General features: G+C 42.1%; 1 protein-coding gene across 1 annotated transcript in view; it reads right to left on the reverse strand.

The window, feature by feature from the left end:
- The window catches only part of MLYCD (malonyl-CoA decarboxylase), a 51,366-nt gene extending 27,673 nt beyond the window's left edge, over positions 1–23,693 (reverse strand). The window contains exons 1-4 of the mRNA XM_074968839.1: positions 23,027–23,693; positions 5,969–6,081; positions 3,490–3,646; positions 2,606–2,755 (exon numbers count right to left, since the gene is read on the reverse strand). Coding sequence (XP_074824940.1) covers positions 2,606–2,755; positions 3,490–3,646; positions 5,969–6,081; positions 23,027–23,605 — 999 coding nt within the window. The 5' untranslated portion in view covers positions 23,606–23,693. The remainder of the gene's footprint in view (positions 1–2,605; positions 2,756–3,489; positions 3,647–5,968; positions 6,082–23,026) is intronic.
- Between the last annotated feature and the right edge of the window lie 936 nt (positions 23,694–24,629).

A 24,629-nucleotide genomic window follows, 5' to 3' on the forward strand; every position in this document is an offset into this window, starting at 1 on the left:
CTGTATTCCAAAATAAACACATTGTTCAGAAACCCTATGTACAGATGATCAATTTGTTCCTAAAATTTTCCAAATTCCAATACACAGTTAAAATATAGCTCCAGTATTCTGCCAAATGCTCAGCTATCAGGTTCTCACTAATTTTTACATTTAAACATTTTCAAGATGGCAACATTCAGAACATGGTCATTTCCTTAGGAAATTAAAAGTTACAGAGGCTTGAAATTAAGTGATTTGGAATTAATCAAATATAGTGGAGTGTAAACAAACAAATAATAGTACATATTTTCTCATATTGTCATTATACTCTCTTTGTTTATTCTCCCCAAGGATTATTTTTTAAAATCAAGGCATGAGAATAATATTACTGCCTAACTATCTATGGGAATGACACCCAGCAAGTAGAGCAAAACTCAGTAATTTAGTTTGACACTTAACATGAGCAAGCTAAACTTTTAATGAGACAACTTCCTAAGTGCCTGTCTAAAGCCAAAATTAAAATGTTTAATGCCCAGAATGCTTGGATTTTGAATTTCACTATGTAACAACACTATGAATCCCAATTTAGGACACTAAAGGATTTCTAACTTTGTAGGGTCTAATTCTCAAAGTTGCTGAGAATCTTCAGCTGTCATTAAAATCAAGGGAGAACACCACTTTGCATGACTCGGTTATAACACTGTACGTAAATTTCACTCCCCATCTTTTCCAGATACTCTTGTGATTAAGTTCTTTAGTCTCTACATCTACAAAAAGATCGTTACAGTGAAAGAGAGGCCTGTTTGCCTCTCTCAGGCATTAAACAGCCTACTTCTGTTTCCAACAAGTGCGAGTAAGATAAGGCCCTACATTTAAATTGATAGATTTGCACTGACTTTTCAGTACCATCTTGAAAAAAGCAAACGTGACTGCATTTTTAATATTTTATTTTGTTGACTAAAACGTTACTTTTTAAGAAGTTGACAACCTAAGCGTCTGACCTAACACCAAGTTCATACAGAAGTTAATCCAGTAACAGAAAGCCAAATTTTTCCAGAACTCACAACAACAACAGATTCTGGGCAATCCCTGGGAACATAAGTGCCTGAGCACATGTCAAGATTGCTTAAATATTACCTAATAAAATGAGAAGTCAGGATTTTCTAATGCCTCTCTCAGTAAGAGTATTGTTTCATACTAAACATTTCTTATACTATTAATGCTTTCACTATATTTTATCTACCTTGCTTACAGTTCAAAGCAATTGTTTAATGCAACACTAAGGATTAATGCATTATTCTTTTGTTTAAATTCTTTACAAAACTAACTGACACACTGAAGTTCAACTACTTCATGATGTATATGTTTCTGATTAAAACAGGAGAGTCAGAATATATGCATTTCTGATAGCTCCAATTTATGTCAGGACTTGTGTATCTGTGTGTATATGCTCCAATACCCTATCTCACTAAACTGAAAATGTTAATTCAGCTTAATTGGAAGAACAGATCCTCCAATAGTTATTCCTAACAGCTACAAGAAAAATAAACTCTTCTCCAAGAGTCTAGAATGGTGGATGTGTTTGTTACAATAGGTAAAATAGCAGACACAGACATTTTATTTACAATTACAACGCAACTGATAGCCCAAATGCAGTAGTGTTTTCACATACTATTTCTAAATTCTTATACAATCCATACTCCACATCAATTATTTGGGTGCACAATAGAGTGCTATTCTCTTATTATAATTAGAGGTGGTTGGGAAATTTTAAAAAGGGAAGATTTCTGCTCACACACACACTCGCTCACTCCATTTTTCGATCAGCTCTAATTAGAATAGGAGACATGTTGATCAGTTAGTTGTTCACCTTGCAGTGAAATGTTAGTAACAATGCAAAGAAATTGCCAATGATAAATAAATAGTTGCAATTACTTTAATATGGACCTAGACTTATCTGCAATATTCCATTCCACAGTTCTCTGTACTATATCAAAATACTACATTCTGCACCAATGTAGAAGTTAAATTATCTGTACTAAGAGTTCAACTTCAACAGTTTAAAACAATCAGGTAAATAAAAGACATTTTTAGGAAGAGGAGGAGGAAAAGGAGTTGTACCCTGGACTTGGACCACAAGAGGTCTTATTTTACACCTTCTATATCAGCTCCTAAGCCCTTCTAACTTCATTATTTTTAAAATCTGAACCTCAAACATCTAACTTATTAGTTTCCAAAAACAAAGAAGAGGTGTGTGTGTCTCTCTCTCTCTATATAATATCAATGACAAAACATACTATAATGCACTGAGAAAAAAATCTGCATTCAGATAAGAAAAATCCCTTGTAACTAGGTCAGCTAAGAGGTATTTTGCTAAAGAAAGCTACCAAACGAGTTGAAGAGATCACATATTTTTTAAAAAATAGAAAATCAAAGAGCCAATATTAAGGTTTAGTGCCGATTTACTAAATACAGATGGGAAAAAGATTTTTCAGCCCTCGGAAGGTCATCAAAGGCTTAATGGGAATCCATGGCAGCTCTACATCTTGAGCAATGAGGCACAGTGACTACCGAAAAAAAGGACTCTGGCAGAATAATACCCCAAAGTGTAATTTACCACACCTACCTGTAATTCTTTAACAACTCGTTTGATGAGGTGAGTCCCCAGTTCTACACCCTGAAGTCCCTGCTGCGTCAAACTGATTGAATAGAAAATGGCTGTAGTAATTTTGTTCATATCTTCTGTTTCTAGAGGGGGAACCTCTTTCACTATGGCCTGTGAAAGAAGAATTAAAAAATTAATAAGAGTCACCATCACCACAAGATGTATTTCATTTTACTACTTTTTAATTTATTAATAACGTTGACAGTTTTTTCCATTCTCTTAATGTATTCAATCTATTGAGACAAAGTCAAACTCTAGCACAGTATAAAAGATATTCTAATCACTACATCCCGCACTCCAAATCCCCCGTGGCCATTCCTCTGCCTAGAGCAGCAGGGACATGTTGCCGCTTTCAGGGAGCCACCCGGTGCCAGGTAGAGAGCCTGCGCCAACCAGACTTTCAATGAAGACCAGAAATTTATAGCCGGTTTATAGAGCTTGCCGGTTGGTAAAGTGCCAGACAACACAGCTTTCACTGTACTTTGAAAGCTAGCTCTCTAATCATTACTATAGGAAGGGGGGGGGGAGGGAAAGAGAGCAACCACCCATTACTGGCAGATATCATTAACACAACCACCAAAATAGACCTTTTTCTTCAATGAACAAAGATTCCTGCCACTTATTCTAAAGACTGTATTACAATTCACATACATCACCTAAATCATTAACTCACTGAATTATTCTTGAAAAAATAAGAAGTGCCATTAGTAGCACCAAGAACTTAACTTGGATTTTCAAAATGAGAGTTTAACACAGACTTCCGATCCATTCTGAACCAACCTTTTTTAAACAAGCCTATTTAGCAATTTAAACATTGGAGTAGGTATAGAATACGCTGACTGTACCTGGATGCTGCTGGAGATTTCATTGGTTAGTGCTACATGCAAGACTATCAATGGTTCCCCGGGGATTGCACAGTGGGCAAAAAAGTAGCACCTTCTATATGACCCAACTCGACGCTTCATATCAATCCAATTTCTGACAGGATGCACCGCTTCAGAACTGAATAGGAGGTTAAAAAAATTAAGATTTTCATCTAAAAAGACAGACTTCACTCAACCCACTGTATCAACCCAATGCTGCTCCCATTAAAGTCAATAGCAAAACTCTTATTGACATCAATAGGGCAGGATCAGGCTATAAATGAAATTCACCCTCAAACTGTAACATAATAGATTTTGTAAAATATATCTCATTTACACACACACACACACACACACTCTGTCTGTCTACAGCCTTCTCTGGAACATAAATTCCAGCTTGCAGTTTGTATTTTACATAGGAGATCAGATTAGATCACTATGCCACTGATTCACTGAATGACCTTGGGTATATCACATCCCCTCAGGCATCAGTTTCCCCAACAGTACAATAGAGAAAATATTTGATCGCCCTTGTAAAGAACTTTGAAAGCTTTGGATGAAAAGCACTACACATTAAGCGCAAAATGGTTCCTCACAGTATTACTGTCTATCCTGATGGAATGCTATTTTCAAATACAATTTAAAAATCCAACCTCCTCATCCCATCCTATTGCGAATACTTTTGTTGCATGCACACAGAATGGTGTCATTTTTTATAAAAAGGAATCTAGATATTAGTGAAAGGTTTTATAAATTAATATTTCAAAAGGGTTCATGTAAAACAGTGAAACAAGAACGTGAAGTCTCTCCTTAACCAGTTTTAGTACTCTATTCAAATCCTTTAATTTATCAGTATCCACAGATTAATCACATATAGTCTTAATTAAACTAAATAACTTTTATTAAGAAGTTTCTGTAGACTGAGGGAATTTGTGTTCATCTTTTTAAATACTCATTGAACAAAATTTAGTCTTAAAATTCTTATGCTCCAGTCTCTAGTTTGGAAGACTTGGATTTCTATTACTTATTTTTGTTTTGCAGACCTAGCTTGTATCACCATTTTACTTTCTTTGTGTTACAAAGAACAGATGAAGTTGCCTGCCCTCACAACTCTTTCTTTAGAGATGTTGTTTTCTTTAAAGCTTTTCTTAGAGTTCAAAGTATGGCAAAAAAAATTCAGCACAATAGAACTTTGCTTCATACATTTCCAATGGAATCAATGAAATTTTGAATACAAGACAGGAAGATACAAATAAATATTGTTGATTGTCAAGGCACTTGTATAAACTTGACCTCAATTTACAAGAAAAGCTGTGTTATCCGGCACTTTACAAACCAGAAAGCTCTATAAACCAGCATTTCAGGAGGGGGTACGGGGTCTGGGAAGGAGTTTGGATGGGGGAGGGGGCTCGGGGCAGGGGGTTGGGCTCTGGGAGGAGTTTTGGGGTGCCGGATCCGGGGCAGGGGATTGTAGTGTGGGCTGCCGGATCCGAGCGGCACTCACCTTGGGCAGCTCCCCACAAGCAGCGACGTGTCCGGAGAGGCGCAGCCAGTCAGCTTCGCGTGCTGCCTCTGCCCACAGGCACCGCCCCCGCAGCTCCCATTGGCCACAGTCAATGCTCCTAGGCAGAGGTACAGGCTCCGTGCGCTGCCCCCACCTCACCCCGAGCACTGGCTCCGCAGCTCCCATTGGCCGGGGACCGCGCCAATGGGAGCTGCGGGGGCAGTGCCTGCAGGCGAAGGCAGCGTGCAGAGCTGCCTGGCTGCGCCTCTCTGGACAGGTCACAGCTTGCGAGGAGCTGCCTGAGGGGAGCACCGCCCGGATCCGGCAGCTCAAACCACAACCCTCTGCCCCGAGCCTCCTCCCACCTCCCACCCACTCCTGCCTCTCAACCTCCAGCTTCCTCCTGCATCCAAACTCCCTCCCTGTGAGTTAATTGGAATTTTTGACTTACCCATTCCCTGAACATGCTGGATAACAAAGCTTTAACTGTAAATTTTACACTGAGTTCTGCATACTTAAAATGACCACTGTACATGACTGCTGAAGAATTACAATAATATTTGATTAGATGTATCGTCTTGGTACACTATACTGACTTCTTACTATGTAGAGTTCACCAGCAGCAGAATAGACTTGTGTGTCTTTTATGGCCATCACAAGAAAGATTCTTCTTGGCTCTAAGCATACTCTCCCAGAGCCTACAGCTCTAATTATGTTGAATAAGACCATAAGAATGAATCATCTCACGCCCCAAGGATATTGTTTATGATCTACATAATTCTGTTAAAATCAACGTATGTGCTAAATAGTATGTGTAAGGTTGCAATTCTTTAATCATACTTTGCAGTAGAGCATAGGAATGCAATTTCTTGAGTTGGGACCTGCACAAGTGTCTGCAGAAGAGCCAACGCATTGTTCAAACTACTTCAACAGACATTGGAAATTCTTGGCACTTACTCACTAATCTTTTGAAGCACTTCACAAGGTGACTGCCAGGTGACTCGTTCCAGGTTTAGGAATCCGGTAGAAAACCATTCTGAAAGCATGCTCTTTAGCATGCCATTCATTTCCTGGAAACAGGAAGAGAAAAACTGACTCATTACTTTGAATAAACTGGGTGCAAGATAACAATCTGGGATAAGGCCATCTATTTCATTAACGATTTTTTGTTTATTTTTTACCATTACCACACTGAAAGTTTTAAGCAAATTCTTGGGTCCATTTGAGAAAGCTGACTGCAAATCATCTGAAGCTTGAATAAATAGAAATCCTTTTCATCTAGGTCTAAAATGATGAAAATGTTTACAAGATACCATGCAGACATTCTCCACAGTGCACTGCAGATTAGAACCCAAAACAGTTAAGTTGAAAAGGACACACCAGAACAGCATCTGAGTGGTCTCTAACACTGACAAGAACTGAATCTCAAATCACGTGTTTGCTCAGATGCATCAATTTGGATGCCAAAAACAAATCAAGGAGAAGGTTTTCAGATTGAATGTCTCATGTAATATTCTGTCTCGATCTCTGCTGAATACTAAGCAGCTCACATATTAGGAAGTTAACATCATTACGTCAGCATTACGGTCAGCATTCATACATACTCTTTTTAAACCTGGTGGACAAGTGGCAAGATATTCTAAGAAGCAAGAAAATCACTGAAGAATTTTTAAGTCACTTCTAAAAAAAAAAAAAAAAAAAGGAGTACTTGTGGCACCTTAGAGACTAACAAAATTATTTGAGCGTAAGCTTTCGTGAGCTATAGCTCACTTCATCGGATGCATGCAGTGGAAAATACAGTGGGGAGATTTTATATACACAAAGAACATAAAACAATGGGTGTTACCATACACACTGTAACAAGAGTGATCAGGTAAGGTGAGCTATTACCAACAGGAGAGCGGGGGGAGAATGGGGGGGACTTTTTGTAGTGATAATCAAGGTAGGCCATTTCCAGCAGTTGACAAGAATGTGTGAGAAACCGGGGGGGGGGGGGGGGGGGGAGGAGGGGGAATGGGAATAGGAATAAACATGGAGAAATAGTTTTACTTTGTGTAATGTCACTTCTATATTACTCTTTGTTCACTACTGTTTTTGGAACTGTTTTAACCACCTCTTCACTGCTGGATGCACAAAGAATAAAGGGGGTAAGTATTATCTATTCCAGTGCTACCTATAGCACTGACAAAGCAGGAAGGACCTTTTCTGTATTGTTACCTCCAGAACCAAGATTACTAGGTCAGGTGAAAAAAGCTTAGCTGAGTCTGCTTGTAAACCTTGGCAACCCACATCTCTACACTGGCAGTTAGCACAACTCACATATGCATGCTTCTGCTTTAGACAGATGCCCCTCAAAGAAATGGTAGGGAATAGTGTTCACGGATAAACTAGTTGGGATAGCAATCCTTGAAATGTTGTAGTATATCAGCACACTGACCTCTAGGGAAAATAGAGTAAAACTCTCTCTGATGTTGCAACACTTGAGTTTGTTCCAATTTATTGCCATACTCTGTCTGACCTTCAGAGTATTCTGTATTGCAATCAGTAACCAGGTTTCCATAGAATCCCCCCAATATTTCATTCATTCTCTAGTGCTGCTCTATCGTGCCTAAAGGAACACTTTTTTTTTAAATGAATATAAAATGAACCACCACGCACCGTTTTCTAGATCACTAGCAAACAGATATTTAATCATCAGAAATCATTTAAATACAAGAGGTGCTCACCAGCTTCATGTCACGATGACACGCATTAAAGAACACAAATAACTTTGTATGCCAAGTTACAAGATCTTTAGTTGTAATGTGCTATATATTACCGTCCTTCTGTATTCCCCCTGTTAGAAGCTGAACATGATAAAAATAAGTTTTCAAAAGATTCTGCCGCATAAAGAATAAATCTCATTAAGAAAAAAAAAAAAATGAATGGGTAGGTTTGATTTATTCAAACAACAAAGGTACTCATTCCCTGGCTGCGTAAGGTCTGCAAAGACTTCCAATGAACAATCAGGATTTAAGTGACCTGTATCTCAAGAAGGATAAATTTAAGACAGCTATATATTGCATCACATATGAGCACACTGTTGAGGGGCAGATATAATTATGTACATTGACTATTCCATGCAAAGTTTCATTGCCACAATTATGGAGGCAAATTCATTTCTGGTATAGCTCCAGTTACTTCAAGGGACTTACACCATGGATGAATTTGCCCCACAGTCTCCTTCAAAAAGATCCCAAAACTACTTAAAACTCAAAAAATAATTTTAGAAATACCAGTTAATAACGTTGGCATGTGTAGGATATTTGCATCTCATTTTTTATATTTTGATTATATATTTATACTCACCCAGTGTATGTTACCAATGTCTAATTATTTAGTTATTAAATATGCATATTATGGTTGTGTCAAGAGATTTTAATCAGGACTTTACTGTGCAAAACATTTTCTAAACACAGTAATTGGCATGGTCCCTGACCCAAATTACTTGCATTTTAAAATGGGAATCATCTTATGAAGGGTGTGGGTTGAGGAGACAAATCTCATTTTATATAAATATTAATTTATTTTTATTACATAATTTATTCCATAATATTAGCTTTCCCTAACTACCCATCAGTCACCTGCAAGATGGCCTCTGAGTCTAGCAATAAATTGTTGGCAAGTTTCATATGGGCACCAGGGCAAAACAGATCTTGGAAAGTGATATGAAAGAGAGGCTAGCAATTTTATAGATCAGTTCAGGGAGGGGATTACAAACTGAACATAAAGTACATCTCGAACTCCTGTCTCTTAGCTTTAGTATCTCCCATCACAGATCTGAGAACAACTGCCAGCATGTCTGTGCCTAATGGCCCCCAAATTTTCTACTACTATCTACCAACTATGACCTAATAACTAATTTATCTAAAGGCAGGCACTTGCAAACTGTTTCCAGAGAGCTAGATCTGACACTCAGCCAGTGTTCCTGGCCTGCACAATACCACACAGTCTGATGAAACCTAGGCTCTTGGGGCTTTCTTTTTATATCCTTGCCTGCAGAACATTTGGGGCCCTAAGGGAGGGTGCATGGGTCCTCCAACAGGTGGAGATTTTAGAGGTTTCCATTAAGCCTGCTACACCACCAGCACATCTCCCATTATTGGGAACGCACAGGGGTCTACTTGAAGAATTTCAAAACTGTATATGTAGTTCACATGCAATTCAACTGTTCAACTGCCCCTGATCATTCTCTTTCACCTCAGATAATCCAATTTGAAAGATCCAAGTCACTAACTCATGTAATGCTTTTCTTCCCTGGTATCTTTGTTTTTATTGTTTGCAATATAGATATATATGCATTTGGGCAGCAATAGAAAGGTTACCAATAGTAGGAACAGACATGGCTCAAAAACCTTACTCCACACTATTAAATGTTTTACAGGGTACAGAACTACAGCATTAGACATGTGGATTCAATAAATATTTACTTGTCTTTTACTCTGGTAGACCCCAAAGGGGCTGTACTGGAACCACCAGGAAAAATAAGCAGCAACACTCTGCGTTGCTGTAAACCAGAGCATGTGCAATTCAGAACATAAAGACATTACTTTAGCACAATGTTTAAACTTCTGGTTTTAATCATATTTGAGCATGACCTTTGTCCCCCCTGTGAACATAGAAGATGGGTCCTTGGGGTTTTGGTTGCTTGAATATGCCTCACATTTTTCCCTTTTGCTTTGAGCTGTAGCTCATGAAAGCTTACGCTCAAATAAATGTGTTAGTCTTTAAGGTGCCACAAGTCCTCCTGTTCTTTTTCGTTTTAGGTGGATTCAATTGTGACCAATCACAGGAAGCACAACTATCTAGCTAGTAGTACAATAACAGTTTGTAAGGTGTTCTACTTTCAATTCTTAGGGTTATACCAGATACTGATGCAGAAGAAAAGTTTCTTCTGGAGCATCAGATTTTAATTCCCTATCTTCCCTTTAATAAAGCACTTTAATACAAGACATGCCTGACATGACCGAACACCTTGCTTCAGAGAAAAAGATGAAATGCTCAAGAGTAAAATAAAATTGGGAACAACAGGTTAAGGGGAAGGAAGAAAAAGGAAACAAAAAAACTGGAGGAACAGGCAGAGAAAAGGAGATGGACAGCAACTGTTGAAGATGAGGTGGGGGGGAAAAATCTAATGAGGGTCACATTTTAAAAACTCTACCTTTGGGAGCCATGAATGCTATTTTTTTTTTTTAGATTTTGCAGAGGAAACATTTTGGCCTGTTATCTTTCTCCGCCGATTTCAATGTGGGTCTAAGCAATTACAACTGTTTGCAACATTAGGGTCAATACCAGTAAAATAACTAAAAAATGAAATGAATCAAACGAAATGTATCCCCATATACAAATGAACATAGCTAGTTATCTTTAGTTTTGTTAGTTAATAGTGAGCTAGCAAATAATGTAAAGCTATTGACAAATTTATAGCATGCCAAGAGCACCATTTTATTAATTCTAGCCTTGTAACTTCAATCATTCATTATATAACGTAACAGCATTTATTATGACTGGTAAAATGTATGTGATCCTTAAAAGAGAAACTGCTCAACATCAACAAGGAGAATAAAGACTTTTCAAAGAAATGTGAGCACTTTTTTTCTGAGATCTTTTTGCTGCTAAAAAATTCACTTAGTGTAAGTTATGGACTTCATATTTCACTTCTATAACTTAGCCCTTCCAAAAAACCAGTTCTAAGAGAACACTGAGATAAATACAATAGATCCTTCATTGCGTTTAGTCTTAAACCTGGTTTTCAGCAATAGTTTTTACCAGCAAACAAAATATAGTGAACTTAAAAACGTAACCTGAAAGTTTATCACTTTTCTGTAGACTAAACCAAAAGAAATACAATTTTAAGGCTGCTGTAGCTCAAAATCCCCATAGCAAACTTTTCCACAATATGCATCATATCCCATTACTAGATCTCCAGACCTCAGGATAGAAGATTTAAACCTTTAAATAGGATGTGACCACACGCAGAGGTTAATAGAAGTCATCTGCCTAAATCCCATGTAAATCTGAAATTTTTTTTGAGAACGAAAGAGTGAAGCAGCAACATATGAATATAAAATTCAGCAAAGGGGTTAATACACACAGAATATGCACACACTAAACAATACACACAGAAGTACACTGTCGAATAATTTCAAAAAGTAATGAATTTTATCTTCATTTGCTTTCATCTATCTATGTTACAGAAGATTGCAGATGCAGAATTACTTTCCAGACTGAAATGGTAATTCTTAACCTTAACCAAAGTATGGATCTCCTGCAGTGATGTTCTGTGGCTAATTTTTTTTTTTACAGTAGTTTATATTACACTGTACTCATATTTAAAAAGCATCAAACTACTAGCTGCCTGAACAGAGACTATCATAAACAGGGCATTTTTTACAATTAAGAACAGTTGAGCCACAGACTTTTAGGATGATTAACTGGTCTATTTAACTTATGTACAACACTCAGATAAAAATAATTCTCCGTTGCACCCTAGTTCACTAGAAGATTTTTATAAACAACTATTTCATAGAATCATAGAAGGTTAGGGTTGGAAGGGACCTCAGGAGGTCATCTAGTCCAACTCCCTGCTTGAAGCAGGACCAATCCCCAATTTTTGCCCCAGATCCCTAAATGGCCCCCTCAAGGATTGAACTCACAAGCCTGGGTTTAGCAGGCCAATGCTCAAACCACTGAGCTATCCCTCCCCCCAGCATTTCTTGAAACAGTTTCTGAAAGTGTGTGAACATTTCCTATAATGTCCTAACAAAGATAAAAGTAGAAATGTTTTTAAAAGGCACACATCAAAGGAAAACGCTGTTGGCCAAGGTAATTGCTATAAATAATCCAAAATGAAGATGGTTTTTGTGATAAAAGCTATGTTTTATCCCTTAAAACACCATGCTAGTAAAACTCTGCTTTTGCAATTCCAGACTCTTCTTGCAGCCAATCTACACTAATCCACCTAAAGTTATAATTAAATTAGTTCTTCCTAGAAAAACTCCTAAAGCAAAGTTGTTGATAATCATCACAGTAATGGAGTTTGCAAGGTAAATCCCCAAATCTTCGCTTTTTTCCCAGACCTCATTTGCAGACTCAATCAAGTTAGCCACATTTTCCTTCACATAAAAAAAATCTGCATATTCAAAAATCTCCCTCTCACTTTCTTCCCACCCACAAGTTTAGCCTTTACTATGTTAGACAATGCATAAACTTCTCAGGCTGCCATGATCCAGTGATAAAGCAGACACAGTAGAGACTGTTCAAGGACCCTAGAACAAAGCAGTCTTTCACCCTGTAATGGGGCAGCTGCCCCACTCCCATGCCAGATTGGGGTACAGCAGGCCAGAGCAGCTGCACAAGGCGGCAGCCAATCACGGAGGGCCTGTTAGAGAGCCAATCAGGGCTGAGCAAGAGGCAGCCGATCAGGGCCAGGCTAGGCCCTATATAAAGGCTGCCCTGGTGAGAAGCAGGCAGTCTCTCCTAGACCTTCAAGGGGAAGGTCTGCCTCCTGAGTGAGGAGACCAGCACCTGGGACAGTGCAGCGCTAGGCAGGCTCGGGGGAGCAGAAGGGAATCATAGAATATCAGAGTTGGAAGGGACCTCTGGAGGTCATCTAGTCCAACCCCCTGCCCAGAGCAGGGCCAATCCCCAACTAAATCATCCCAGCCAGGGCTTTGTCAAGCCTGACCTTAAAAACTTCTAAGGAAGGGGATTCCACCACCTCCCTAGGTAACGCATTCCAGTGTTTCACCACCCTCCTAATGAAAAAGTTTTTCCTAATATCCAACCTAAATCTCCCCCACTGCAACTTGAGACCATTACTCCTTGTCCTGTCATCTGCTATCACTGAGAATAGTCTAGATCCATCCTCTTTGGATCCACCTTTCAGGTAGTTAAAAGCAGCTATCAAATCCCCCCTCATTCTTCTCTTCCGTAGACTAAACAATCCCAGTTCCCTCAGCCTCTCCTCATAAGTCATGTGTTCCAGTCCCCTAATCATTTTTGTTGCCCTCCGCTGGACTCTTTCCAATTTTTCCACATCCTTCTTGTAGTGTGGGGCCCAAAACTGGACACAGTACTCCAGATGAGGCCTCAACAATGTCGAATAGAGGGGAACGATCACGTCCCTCGATCTGCTGGCAATGCCCCTACTTATACATCCCAAAATGCCATTGGCCTTCTTGGCAACAAGAGCACACTGTTGACTCATATCCAGCTTCTCGTCCACTGTCACCCCTCGGTCCTTCTCTGCAGAACCGCTGCCTAGCCATTCGGTCCCTAGTCTGTAGCGGTGCATGGGATTCTTCCGTCCTAAGTGCAGGACTCTGCACTTGTCCTTGTTGAACCTCATCAGATTTCTTTTGGCCCAATCCTCCAATTTGTCTAGGGCCCTCTGTATCCTATCCCTACCCTCCAGCGTATCTACCACTCCTCCCAGTTTAGTGTCACCCGCAAACTTGCTGAGGGTGCAATCCACACCATCCTCCAGATCATTAATGAAGATATTGAACAAAACCGGCCCCAGGACCAACCCTTGGGGCACTCTGCTAGATACCGGCTGCCAACTAGACATGGAGCCATTGATCACTACCCGTTGAGCCCGACAATCTAGCCAACTTTCTACCCACCTTGTAGTGCATCCATCCAGCCCATACTTCTTTAACTTGCTGACAAGAATACTGTGGGAGACCGTGTCAAAAGCTTTGCTAAAGTCAAGGAATAACACGTCCACTGCTTTCCCTTCATCCACAGAACCAGTTATCTCATCATAGAAGGCAATTAGGAACTTTAGCCTGGTACCTGCCAAGCTGCAGGCCCTGACAGAAGGGCCCACAAGGTGCAAAGGGGCCAAAGGGGAAGTGACCCAGGATGGAGAGGCGGACAAGGGGAGCGAAGGAGGGCAAGGAGGTTGCTGCCAGAGGGTCCCTGGGCTTGGGTCTCCCTCCCCCCCCTTCCCCATTGTATTACACCCAGCTGTTAGAAGTGGTCATAGCGGACTGCACCCGACCCCTGACAGAAGGAGTTAGACTTTAGTGGGGGTGGTTGGCCACTGTGGCTGGAGTGAAGCGGAAAGACTGCTATTAATGCCCCCCCCGGAAGGGGGTGAGCATGGACTAGGGGGCACTGCTGTAGGGCAGTGTTCTGAATAGGACTCTGTGAGAAGGGAGCAACGCGGGTCCAGATGCCAACAGAGGGCGAGAGACTGACGGGACACCATTGGCAAAGGGTGCTCCACATGGACTGAGCTAATTCCCGGAGGTACCAACAGAAGGTGCCACGGTGGTGAGTCTCAACCCCCATCACACACCCCAAAGTATTAGGGTTTTAGTGGCATACATGTGCTGAAATGGAAAGTTGTTTGGGATTTTTTGAGGCACGTATTTTACAATACTACCTAAGCCCTACTGTAGATCTAAAAAGGTCACATATCCTTCGCCACATAGAGAGGAAAGAAGTCAAATATGAATCTTCATCTAGGAGTCAAAATTCGAAGCCAGCCAGACTTTGTTGGCCTTCCTTCCTAGATGAAATTCTCTCAGATTTAATATCAGGTGTCATTTTCCAGCAATGTATGACAGCAGGTAGTTTTCTTTCGGTTGCACTTCCATCTGATCTATGCCCTAATTAGCAGGACTGTACAAAATTATGTTCATAAGCATTATGTTAATAAACACCTAATATGACTGAAAAACAAATGCACAACACAACAGAAATTATGTAAATGAAGTTTATCTCAAAGTACATATTTATGTTCTTAAGCACATTCCTTAGAGAAGCACACTCTCCCACTAGTCACTATAGCTGAAATACTGAATTCCTGCCATTTGGTGGGAAGCAGGGACACAGACTTCCAGAGAACCACGAATGCTATTGTCTGCAGAGTGTGGGATTCTAGAGCAGAGGCTATTAAGGGTTCTATTAAATATCTGCCACAGATGAGACTTCAAATAAATATCATTTCCATACAACCAGCAAGTAATGTAATACGTGACAAAAAATTAATAGGCAATTCTGTTCCTTTATCAGTCATTAGGCAGATAGATACACACACACACACAACGCCTAAGTGAAAAAATGAGAGAGAGGCCATAAAGGGGAAATAGAATTAACTCTCATAGGGTCCCAAACTGCAAGAGAATCCAGCTATTCAAGCAAGTTGCATAAATGGAATAAGAAAACATACAGAAAATTAAATTTGGCACCCAGACTTTCATAACTGAACAAGTTACTTTGTCATGAAAAGAAAAACGTTTTTTTTCTATTTTTGTTGCAGAGGAATAAGGGGGGAAAAAAATCAATGATAAAGGAATCTGTTAAGTTGTAAGTGCATCATAGTTTGTGGTGTTTTTGATTATACTCTTCAGCCTGCCTTTAAAAGATAAGCACTGCAGCAACAGAACCTTACGTAATGTTTTCTGATGTTTAGCCATTTCATTAACTTAAATGCAGCTTAAATACAAACAAAGGACTTTACTATTCTATTTATGAATACCAGGTTTTACTGAGGAGGCTGTCTCATCTTCAATAGAAAAGGGATAGAGTGACATGGGAGGGAAGGTGAACAAAAAGGACACTTCACGTATTGGAAGCTCTGAATATAATCAGAGCCCTCCAAAGTTCCTCAGTAAAAAATGAAACAAAAGACACGTGCGCACGCACAAAAAGAAAAATAAGAGTTTAATCTCATAAAAGTTATGTCTACGCTGCAAAGTAAAACCCACCGTACCAAGTCTCAGAGCACTTGCAGGGCTCAGCAGAACTAAAAATAGCAGTGAATATGCTCAGGCTGGCGCTTAGGCTCCCAGACCCTCCCTGCTCCCCGGGTTTCAGAGCCCTTGTTCCAGCCTGAGATCCTAATGTCTACACTGCTATTTTTAGCCCCGCAGCCCGAATCGTGGGAGCCCGAATCAACTGTCCCAGGCTGTGAACACCAGATGCGGTAGGTTTTTCTTTGCAACGTAGACACTGCAAAAAAAAAAAAAAAAAAAACCTTAGGGACCAAGAGTACTAGTTTAACTCAAGCACAATATGATATTTTGCAAGCCTCCCCACACAGCTCTTACACTCTACATATTTCAAACAAAACCCCCAAACTTCAACTACTCCCGATGAAACCATTCCATAGATAACACTGATACTTAATAGATTTAGAAAAAGATCATTAAAAAACTGGCAAAGTAACTTCTGGCTATCAAAATCTGAACTTCAGCTCTCAGTTTAACAAGATGGAGCTTGTTTAAAAATTCAGGACACAGCAAAATATTAAAGTTTCCTGTATATGGGCACAACTCCAAACTGTTCTTCTCTCTCTTTGGTGAAATTTTTATATAATTTCCTCTACTGAAAACTGTTCTAAGTAATTAATATATTTTCCATTAACTTTCTGTTTACACGTTACTGGTACAGAAATATTTATGAAATACATATTGTATCTACTGAAAATCAATGTACTTGAAGGAACATCGTATTTGTTCCAAATTACACCACAGTTGCCCAGATTCTCTGTTCTTCCATTTGTGCTAACCACAGGAATGGGGCTAGGAAATAGAAGGGGGCATAAGTGGCTTTAAGTCACATTTGTGCGCTACATATCTGGGGCATATTCTACACAGCCCACAGTGTAAATTAGTCAGGGAGGCTCTAATAAACATGGTTGTTTCCGAGATCCCTCTATTGGCTATGGGGACTCTGGCCTCACCCATGACAGAGGACAAGTTGTGGGAACATGCTATAAAGCTCTTACCAGCTCCAATGCCAGGGGTAAGACCCCTGTACTGAGAGTAGGCTCCCAGGCCTATCTCCAGCAGTTTTCTGCCTCATGTATGCTACTGTAGCGTCATGCATGGAAAAGAGTGCAGCAGATTAAGCAAGTAACTTGGTACTGTTTTCCATTGTAAGCAAGAGGTTTTTCCACCTTGTTTTGAACAGTCTATGCACACTGTAAGGAGTCCACATTTACTCCTTTCCTGAGGTTTGCTTTACTGGCAAATCAAAGGATACCAAAATGTGTCAGCCAAAGCTCTTTCTATCAAGGCTACCTGCTCCTAAGGCTTCCTTGCTGGACAACTTAACCAAATCCTCACTCCCTCTAAGGGTTTGTCTACACAGGAAAGATTTTCTTGGTGTATTCATCTGCCACTTCATCTTCAACCACCATTCCAGAGGACGTGTCCATGCGGACAGGTTCTGCTCAATAACAATCCAAAGCAGTGCAGACCGACCCATGTTCACTTTCATCATCTGAGTCAGATGCCACCAACAGAAGGTTGATTTTTTTCTGTTTTGATGGTTTGGGTTCTGTAGTTTCTGCATTGGAGAGCTGCTCTTTTAAGACTTCTGAAAGCATTCTCCACACCTCGTCCCTTTCAGATTTTGGATGGCACTTCAGATTCTTAAACCTTGAGTTGAGTGCTGTAGCTATCTTTAGAAATCCCACATTGGTACCTTTGCGTTTTGTCAAATCTTCAGTGAAAGTGTTCTTAAAACGAACAACGTGTACTGGGTCATCATTTGAGACTGCTATAATACGAAATACATGGCATAATGCGTGTAAAACAGAGCAGGAGACTATTCTATACTATTCTCCCCCAAGAAGTTCAGTAAAAATTTAATTAATGCTTTTTTTTTTTTTTTCCCTAATGAGCATCATCAGCATGGAAGCAAGTCCTCTGGAATGGTAGCCAAAACATGAAGGGGCATACGCATGTTCAGCATATCTGGCATGTAAACACCTTGCAATGCTGGCTACAAAAGTGCCATGCAAATGCCTGTTCACTTTCAGGTGACACTGTAAATAAGAAGCCGGCAGCATTATCTCCCGTAAATGTAAACAAACGTGTTTGTCTTAGCGATCGGCTGAATAAGAAGTCGGACTGAGTGGACTTGTAGGCTCTAAATTTATATTGTTTTGGTTTTGAGCGCAGCTATGTAAAAAGAATTCTACATTTGTAAGTTGCACTTTCACAATAAAGAGATTGCATTATTGTATGAGGTGAACTGAAAAATACTGTTTTGATTACAAATATTTCCACTGTAAAAATTATAAATCAAAAAATGTAAAGTGAGCAGCGTGCACTTTGTAGTCTGCGTTCAAACTGAAATAATATATTTAAAAATGTAGAGAAAACATCCAAAAATATTCAATATATTTCAATCGGTAGTCTATTGTTAAACAATGTGATTAAAACTGCAGTTTTTTTAATGGCAATTAACTCATGCAATAAACTCAAAATTAACTATGATTAATCAACAGCCCTACTAAAGACATTTCAAAGTGCACAAAGGTTATAGGCATTCATGGCTATTTTTAATCAGACCCTCAATACTAGTAGCCACTTGGGTCTAAATCAATAACAGCAAACTGTTTATTTTGCAGTGCACTTTGCGCTGATCTGCAGGTCTTATATAAGAGTTTAAGGCAAAGACAGCAGTCCATTTTAGGCACACAATACTTTCTTAGGGCCACCTATATAGGTGGGGTTGTCCTTCCATGGCTGCATTAGCTGAAGGAAAAGGGAGTACGCATCCTGTCAGACAGCAGACTCAGAACACCAAAAAGCATTTTTGCATACCCACAGGGGAAGAACTATATAGTTACCACCAACATAGTCCACAGCTGAACTTTTGTTGCTAGATATGTCTAAACAGTTCTGCAGCTGGGTCAGAAGTATCTATCATCTTCTATGAGTCTACCAGGAAGACATTTACTGTTTCTTAGCAACTAGTCTATGAAGAGTCTAGTCATTTTCTCTGGGCCGTTAGTCATGATTCTGCTGTTTTACCTTAGAATACTAACTCTGAATACAAATTCCTCAATATTTGCAGGGTGTTCTTTTCTTTATACTACCCTCTATTCAGTGTTCAGAGTAGCAGCTGTGTTGGTCTGTATCCGCAAAAAGAAAAGGAGTACTTGTGGCACCTTAGAGACTAACAAATTTATTTGAGCATATGCATCCGATGAAGTGAGCTGTAGCTCATAAACACGTATGCTCAAATAAATCTGCTAGTCTCTAAGGTGCCGCAAGTACTCCTTTTTCTATTCAGTGTGTATACAATGCCTTGGTCAATGTTTATGTTCAGATTCTTTGGTCTTCCTGAACTGAAAATTGGGACTATTCTACTCAGTTTCTTAGATTTTGTTTGCTACAAATAAAATAGTCTTTTGAACTAAACCTGCCTTGATAAGGCTCATGACAGCTATGCCACTTACAAAAAAAAAAAAAAAAATCAAGATCACCACTGTGAATTATGCATAAAAAGAGGGAATTCAGTCACATCAGCGCATGGCACCTATCATCATCCATTAACCAACCACATTCAAGAGTGGGATACAGCCAGGCACACAATACCTGGGCAGTGTGTCATTATGGAACTGAATCAAATGAGGTGAACACAGAAGGAGACTTACCTCTCTGCATCCTCACGATTTTTATCTCAACATTGGACAAAAGCAGTATAATTCATGCAAACATTTATTTAAGTTTTTACCATCAATAAGCTGGTTTAAAAACTGGACCAACTAAGTCTATTTATCCATTACACTGAAGATATAAACACTCAGGTATAACTATAGAATGATAAATGTTGCATCCATTTCACCATCTACTACAGTAATGATTCAATAGCAGTGCACCTGTGCTAGAGAAATAATCACTAAATGGTCTGCCATCCTTCCATTTAAACAATACCTGTAAAGATTTTGATGGAGAAATGGTCACATATTTAGTTCTAGTATTGCAGAATCCAGCTACCAGCCTTACCATAAGTTCTGAGAAGACTCTTCTGTGCCCTTTTCTATAGTCTAGCACTCCTCCTTCAGCTCAGAGGAAGACAATAGGGGGCAGTACAGTTGTTTTTTAAATCGTCTGCCGGACTAGGATCAGTGGTTACTGAACCATCCCAGTGTCATAACCAATACTGAGAATAAACATTTCCAAGAGAACTCTGTTTTTTTCAACAAGATTTGTGATCAAAATCAAGTCAAGATAATTTCAGCTTTAAACAGAGATATCATGGGCTGAGTTACGAAACCCCATTGTATGAATCCTCTCTACTGAACTGAAGGAACCAATGCATAATACGATGGCGCCAAAGTAATTTTCCTGAAGAAAGGCGGCCAATAATAACCTAGAAAAAATAGGAGGGATGTGCCCCACCCATTTAAAAACAAACAAACAAATCACATTGAGACATCCACTGTTCTCCTGTCAACTTAATGAGTTTAGCTATATCAGATCACTAATCAGAGACATTATCAACCAAGGTGTGTGGGGGGGAAGGGAATTGCAAAAATAAGAATTACAATGCTGGCACATGAAATAAGATTTCATTAATCAATGGGCCAGCTATTTGGACATAAGGCCCCAACTGGAAAAAGCAGAGCCATGAACTGCAGGGAAAAAAATGCTTTTATAAAGACTGCATAAAATTTACTAGAGGATGGAGTTTGCCCATCCTGCAGGGAATAAAGGAAATATGCATCAGAAGGTTTCATTAGTTTCATATTGAGCAAACAGGAGTTGCAGAACTGTAAACAAAAACCAGCAGTTACCACACTATCTTTAAAATTTCAATCATTAAAACAATCTTTAAAAGAATGAACTAATGGAGCAGTCTGACTGGTTGATGAGGATACACTGACATGTATTCACAAGAAGAGCCCTACACAGATACAAAATTTATATCTGCAGATGCGGATATCCATGGATATAAAGTGGATATCTGGTGAGCTGCAGGGCTCTACCAGGAAATGCAGTAGCAAAAGCAGCAGCATGTCAGGCTGTCGCTCGCAAGAGCCAGCGCCCATCCTGGGCAGTCCCTCTGAAGTGACCGTACGACCCCCCACCCTGCTCACCGGGGTGGGCACCAGGCTCACCAGCAGCTGTCCCTGGTCACGCTAGTGTGTGCAAGCAGCTCATATGCTCCCGGACAGGAGTCCCTTCCATCCAGTGGTCTGCATCTCCTGTGGTTTTGCCATTGCAGTTCCTGGTAGAGCCCTGCAACTCCCCGGATAACCACTTTATATCTGTGGATATCTGCATCCGTGGATATAAATTTTGCACCCGTGCAAGGCTCTATCCACAAGTGTCAGAAACAAATGAGCAAAAACATTAAAGTGGTTGTTTTAAAATTGCAACACTATCCAAACATGCTAAAATATGTATATATTTTAGAGTATTTCAAACAAATTCCTCACAAACATCCCAGGCACGTGTACACATGTCCCAGAATTGGATATATTTCCCTCATTTATTGCTCAAATTCACAAGCCTTGCCCAGCTCATGACTTCACTAGTTAAGACCAGTCAAAAAACAATAAGATAGAGCTCTAACTATAGCGCAGTATTTTTTTAAAAATTAACAACTCTAGACACTAAAACTCAGCTATTGCCCTCCCTCTATTCTTTTTCTTTTCTATTAAGAAGTTTGTAGAGAGGCAACTCTGGAGATATATGCAATCCTTGGATTTCCTTGACATTTAACAGGTGCATCTTATGTAAAAGAAATAAAACAGAATTCAGATCTAGTTTCCTGTAGTAAACAAGTGAGAATAGACTAAACTAAAGCCTCAGATGAGAGACAGAGCTAACACTTATATAGTAGAACTTCAGTTACAAACACGTTGGGAATGGAGGTTGTTCATAACTCTGAATAAAACATTATGGTTGTTCTTTCAAAAGTTTACAATTGAACATTGACTTAATGCAGCTCTGAAACCTTACTATGCAAATGGAAAATGCTGCTTTCCCTTTTTCCCTTTATTGTTTTAGTAGTTTATGTTTAACACAGTACTGTACTTGGGGTTTTTTTGTGGGGGGGAGAGGGGAAGAAGAGGGGGTGTCTGCTGCTGCCTGGTTGTGTACTTCCAGTTCTAAATGAGGTGTGTGGTTAATTGGTCAGTTTGTAATTCTGAGGTTCTCCTGTAGTAGCTTCTTAGGGTATGTCTACACTGGGAGCATGCCTCCCAGCCTTGGTAACAGACACATTCTAGCACCACTTGAGAGAGCACGCTAAAAATAGCACTGTCCATGTTGCTGCCAAGCGGTGAGACCCAGGCATTTGGGCTGGCTTGCCACCGCCAAGACACCTCAGGATGACACCTCCTCCTAACATCTTGCTTCACTAACATTATACTACACCTCTACACAGCATTTTGAAGTGAGCCTTTGAGACATACTCAGGCTAATGGTATTCATGCTAGTACTCTACAAATTGTTCTCTAGACAGCACTCTTTGAAGTTGCGGCTCCAGATCTGACGCCCACACCACTCGCTTGGGCTCTGAAGCTTAGAAACAGCTACAAGACTCTGTCTATACAGCTATTTTTAAAGCACCCGTTTGAGCTCCACTACCCTGAGCGTGTCAACCCGAGCTGGCAGGCTTTCTTCAAAATGCTGTGTAGACATACCCTGTGTGTTGTACCAATGTAGCTAAAGCACATCCTTGGAATCAGAGTACATTCACCTCACCAGTTATGTCATACCAAGCCAATTATTCCACCTGCCAAAATGCAAATTCTCACACAAGTTGCAGGACGTCCTGCTACGTCCTGTTGTTATTTTCCACAAGCGTGTTGCCTTGTGCCAATGGCTCCCCTTCCTCCTGGCTCATCTAACCGCTGGCAGAGACACAACAGCTCCCACCTGCAGCCTATGCCACGGGCAGCTGGTCTTCCCGGTGCCATGCCATACCATGTCCATCAATGCACCATTTCCTCCACAGCGTGCTGGGTTTCCCACCCCTCACACCATCCTCATCATTATTTGTATTGCCGTGACGGGCCCCTCGAGAGAAATCTGGGGCCCAAGGTACATCCTGTTCGCTGGGGCCCACCTCCTCTCTTTTCACTTCATTGACACAAACGGGGGGGGAGGGGGCTGACGAACTCTGGGCCCCCCTCTCATCAGCCCGGCACCTAGGAGCCCCACTGCCCCCCGCGACCCAATGGCACACCACCCGTGCCCCTCCTCCCCTCACCCTGACGTGCGGCCCCTCCGCATGCCGCGCCGCCAGCGCCTCCACCAGGTCGCCCCTGAGCTCCATCAGGAAGCGGAGCCCGCCCTCCAGCCGGCCCAGGTGCTGGAAGAGGCCCCGGTAGCGGGGGCTGAGGTAGTAACGGAGCCGGTCCTCGGCCTGGAGCAGGGCGCCCGGCTCCCTCTGCTGCTCCCGAGCCTGCAGCACCTTGGCGCTGAACTCGGCCACCCGTCCGTGGTCCACGCCGAAGTCCCGGGCCAGGCGGGCCAGCAGCTCCGCCCGCGGGGGCCCGGCCTCCAGGGCCCTGTAGGAGCGCATGAACTCCGCGCTGCGGAGCTCGGCCGGCGGCGGCGCCTTCTCCCGCGTCTCGTAGGGGGGCAGCGGGGGCACGGAGCGGCTCAGCAGCTCCTCCATGGCCAGGCTCGGAGCCGCTGGGCCCGAGCACTGGGAGGCGGCGGCGCCTGACCCCGCTAGGCCCGCGCAGGGTCCCGTCACTATGGAGACGCCGCTAGGCCGCCTCGGCAGGACCCAGGACCGGCGGAGCAGGCGCGGCGCAACCAGGAAAGGGCCCAGCCGGCTCATGCTGGCCAACCTGCACCCGGCCGGGACCCCTCGGCCAGCGGCGCCAGGCTCCTCTCTACGCCGTAGCAGTGCTAGGCCGCACGTTTTCGGGGACCAGCCAAACAAAAAGGCTGATTGGGTGGCGTTGCAGATTGCTGGCGGCGACAGCCAATCAGAGAGGGAGTGGGCGGGGCGTTAGCGTGCGTCCTAACTGCGTCTGGCCGCCATCTTGAGTGTGGCCTGGAAAGCTAAAGGAGCGGTAGGACGTGGCTCTTCCCCCAGGGTGGGGAAGCAACGGCCGCACTCCGCCTCTCCTCTCCTCTCCCCTAGACCTGGCCTTCCGCACCCATTTACGAGTCTCTCCCCCTCAGGGCTCTGCCCTGTTGCCTCCTTCCCCTATAGCCACCCGCTTTCCTCTTCCCCCGCTGTGTCCTTCTCCTCAGGTAGCATGAGCCGCCATTTCGACCTCCTGCTTCCCCGCACATTCCACTCATGGCTGCTACCCCCTCCTCGCCTCCCTTCGAGGGGGACTCCGTTTTCAAAATGAAAAAACAGGACATATACCAGAGCCCCACCCCCCTCTGGGGCCCCGCCCCTGGCTCCTCCTCTTCCCCCAAGGCCCCGCCCCCTGGCCAAGCCAGATGCCAGAGACAGGCGGTGACCAGCGCTGCAGAACATCGGGGACGCTCAAGAGTAGCCCCGGGCTGGTGTTCCCACTCCCTGGGACGTGCCACCCAGGGCAGATGGAGAGTCTAGGACTCCGGGGTTCCCCACAGCGGCCTGGGTTCCCTGGGCAGCCCTTACTACTTCCCAGCTCTGGCTTCTGGCCTAGCCAGGGGCAGGGCCTCGGGTGGAAGTGACTGGTGCCACCCCTGAACCTCGGGCAGGTGCGGCGCTGCAGGGAATCCAGGCAGCAGGGCAAGTCGGGCGGCACCCTCCAGTACGCAGTACCAGCAAGAGATTTTTAGCAGGTCTGGGGTAGCCGAAAGACTTGGGGCTAGCCCCCTTCTCTGGAGGTGGGGTGGGGCTGCATTCTGCTCTTTAA

The sequence above is a fragment of the Natator depressus genome, chromosome 12, assembly GCF_965152275.1.
Source record: "Natator depressus isolate rNatDep1 chromosome 12, rNatDep2.hap1, whole genome shotgun sequence".
Classification (NCBI taxonomy): domain Eukaryota; kingdom Metazoa; phylum Chordata; order Testudines; family Cheloniidae; genus Natator; species Natator depressus.